At 37.1% G+C, this 2500-nt stretch overlaps 1 protein-coding gene across 3 annotated transcripts in view; it reads right to left on the reverse strand.

Moving 5' to 3' along the window:
• Nucleotides 1–2500, reverse strand: part of kiaa1522 (KIAA1522 ortholog) — a 27939-nt gene that overhangs the window by 2949 nt on the left and 22490 nt on the right. For 2 of the 3 annotated variants that reach the window (XM_035529366.1, XM_027006363.2), the window contains 5 exons: nt 1824–1979; nt 1662–1705; nt 1434–1557; nt 1023–1130; nt 1–906 (listed from right to left, as the gene is read on the reverse strand). The exon at nt 1–906 is cut by the window's left edge and continues 2949 nt beyond it. In XM_035529366.1, the coding sequence (XP_035385259.1) occupies nt 1–906; nt 1023–1130; nt 1434–1557; nt 1662–1705; nt 1824–1979 (1338 nt within the window). The remainder of the gene's footprint in view (nt 907–1022; nt 1131–1433; nt 1558–1661; nt 1706–1823; nt 1980–2500) is intronic. The other variant, XM_027006362.2, reaches the window with a different exon arrangement.

Here is a 2500-nt window from a genome sequence, read left to right on the forward strand (position 1 = left end):
CCCCATCTGTTTGCCTGCCGCTGTATTCCAAATTATTCAAATATTTTGTTTCTGTAATTTCTGATCTTTTAATTTTTTCAGGGTGCAAAGAATATGTCCTCATTGGCGGTGCTGGTGGTAGTTTAGGCTTCAATACAGAGAGACTACGATATAAAAATTGACCATTTTTGGAATTTTCTCCATCATCATTCATTTCCTCTTGCTCTATATTTTGACTGCCTGCTTTGCTGGTTGAACTTAACCAACTGCCTGAGCTCTTAATGCTCACCTGCTCTACATGGTTTAAATCTGAGACTTCCTTCATGCAGTCAATTGCATAAGAAGGTGGAACATTTATTTTTAAAGAGATTGTAGAGGAGTTGGAGACAATTGTCTCAGATGATTGTGAATGGCTCTGATTGGAGCTGGTGGGAGATGGTTCATTTCTGGTACCACCTCCTGAATGTGAAGACCCTGGACTCACAGATGCTACGCTGCTCTTGCTAACTCTCCGTACACTGTGCCGGCTACGGCCTCTGTCAATTTCTATCACATCTATTGCACCAGGAAGGATTGCATTAGGAATAATTTTGGATAAATAGGTTGCCTGTGGAGAGATTGACATCACAGGACCTTGTGGTTCCTGCAGGAAGGAGGAAGACGTTATCATACCAGGTATAGCAAGTGATTTGGGCCTCTGTATAGGTGACATTCGTGGCCCAAGCATGTCATCTTTGTACACAGTTTGTATATGGTGCCTGAGAAGTTGCTCATCTCTGAACTCTTGAAGGGCTTCAATATCCTGTAGGTGTATACGAGCCCCTTCATAATTTGTTATTGGTGCCCTTCCAACAGTTGGTGGGATTATGACTGTATCTGAGTCATCTGGGTCTGGACGCTGCCGCAGTAAAACTCCCTTCTCCATACCTGCATCGGAAGTTTATATTTTTGAAAAATATCAGGCTTTACCATGTTTACAATCAATTAATTATAGTTTTTGAATACATTTTATTTTATTTTACACTATATTATGAATTCCGTACATATCTCTCTCTGAACATGTTGTGGTATGCCCAAAATTGTCGTTCTTCTGTTTCTCTTTCTGCTCTTGTCCAGTTTCTTCACACTGTTCAAGGGCTTAAATGTTGAACCTACAAAGCATATGAACCTAAAAATGTACTTGAAGCTACAAGAGCCAGAAGGTTAATGCAGTATATAATATATTAATATGATTTGCTGATAAGTTATAGTGGGATACAGAAAGTCTGAAATTTCAGTGCAGAATACTGAAGGTGGTATTTTTTATGCATTTTTAAAAACATGTTCTGGAGTCTTCCAGCACAAGAGAAATCATTCTGCGAAGAGCAAGATGTGCACAGGGAATAAACTATTTCTAAATACATTTGGGGAAAAGAATACAATTTTAAACCTGATTTTTTAATCAGGTGCCATACCTTGCCTTGTCAGCACAGGGTGAGAGGACATTGCAGCTGTGATGGAGTAATCGCCAGTGTTGTCAAATCCCAGAAGTCCAGCTCTTTCTTGACAATTGGAATCTTGATTTGGAATAACTCTAGACTGCACCAAAAGCAATACAATTAGGACATTTGGAGAAACTTACTTATAAGATCAATATCATGTGGTTTACTACTATCTTCTGTGGAAAAAAAACAAAAACTTACACCAGTATGATCATCTTGTAGGTTCATTCCATTGTTGTGTTCTGCTTTAGAAATATGGAATAATACACAAATCAGCACTGAGCTGCCTTGAGATAGCTAGTCTGTAAGAAATAATTAAGGTTGCTTAAGTTTGGAAACTGCTGCTACACAGAAAAGTCTCACCCTCTTGTTGCAGTATCTTAAGTCCTTCTTGGGCTTCAATATGTAAGTCCTCCAGATACTTTGGCCTGCTGCTGTGGATGAACACATTCTCCTGGTAGTGCTGGGAGGTCGTGTAATGCACTGTCAGCTTCCTCTGCTCCTCTTGATTTTGCTCAGCTGGAAGTAGCATGAGTCTCTTTTTTTAGATGCCAGTGAATTATTTACATCACACACTCAATTATTAGTTATCAGTAAGCAAATGTTTTATGTGGATACTACATTTACATGTTTGATTTTAAAATATACACGTGATTTTTTGAGCTGACATTGTATTACCAAAACAGTGGTTTATAAGAAAAAAGAAAGAAAAAACATTATTCAAGATTTTATTCCTAAGTAATTCTGGATTAAAAAAAGGTTTTCAATCAATCAATCAATTAAGGGATATGAGGTTTTCTTTTACCCTCCTTGGGTAATATCTGGTCTCTAAGTGCCATGGCTTTTCTTGTCCATGTTAAAATCATGATATGATATCCTGATATTTGCCTTTTAAAACTTCTGAGCAGTCTAAGATCACTATAATATTATGGATCATGAGAAATTAAAAAACAGCTATTTACACTGTTCGATTATATACTCAACTATTGTAAATGTAAAAAATATATATATTTTAAATTAGCTGAAAATAAATGTATACC

This window comes from Electrophorus electricus, chromosome 8 (assembly GCF_013358815.1).
Source record: "Electrophorus electricus isolate fEleEle1 chromosome 8, fEleEle1.pri, whole genome shotgun sequence".
Taxonomy (NCBI): domain Eukaryota; kingdom Metazoa; phylum Chordata; class Actinopteri; order Gymnotiformes; family Gymnotidae; genus Electrophorus; species Electrophorus electricus.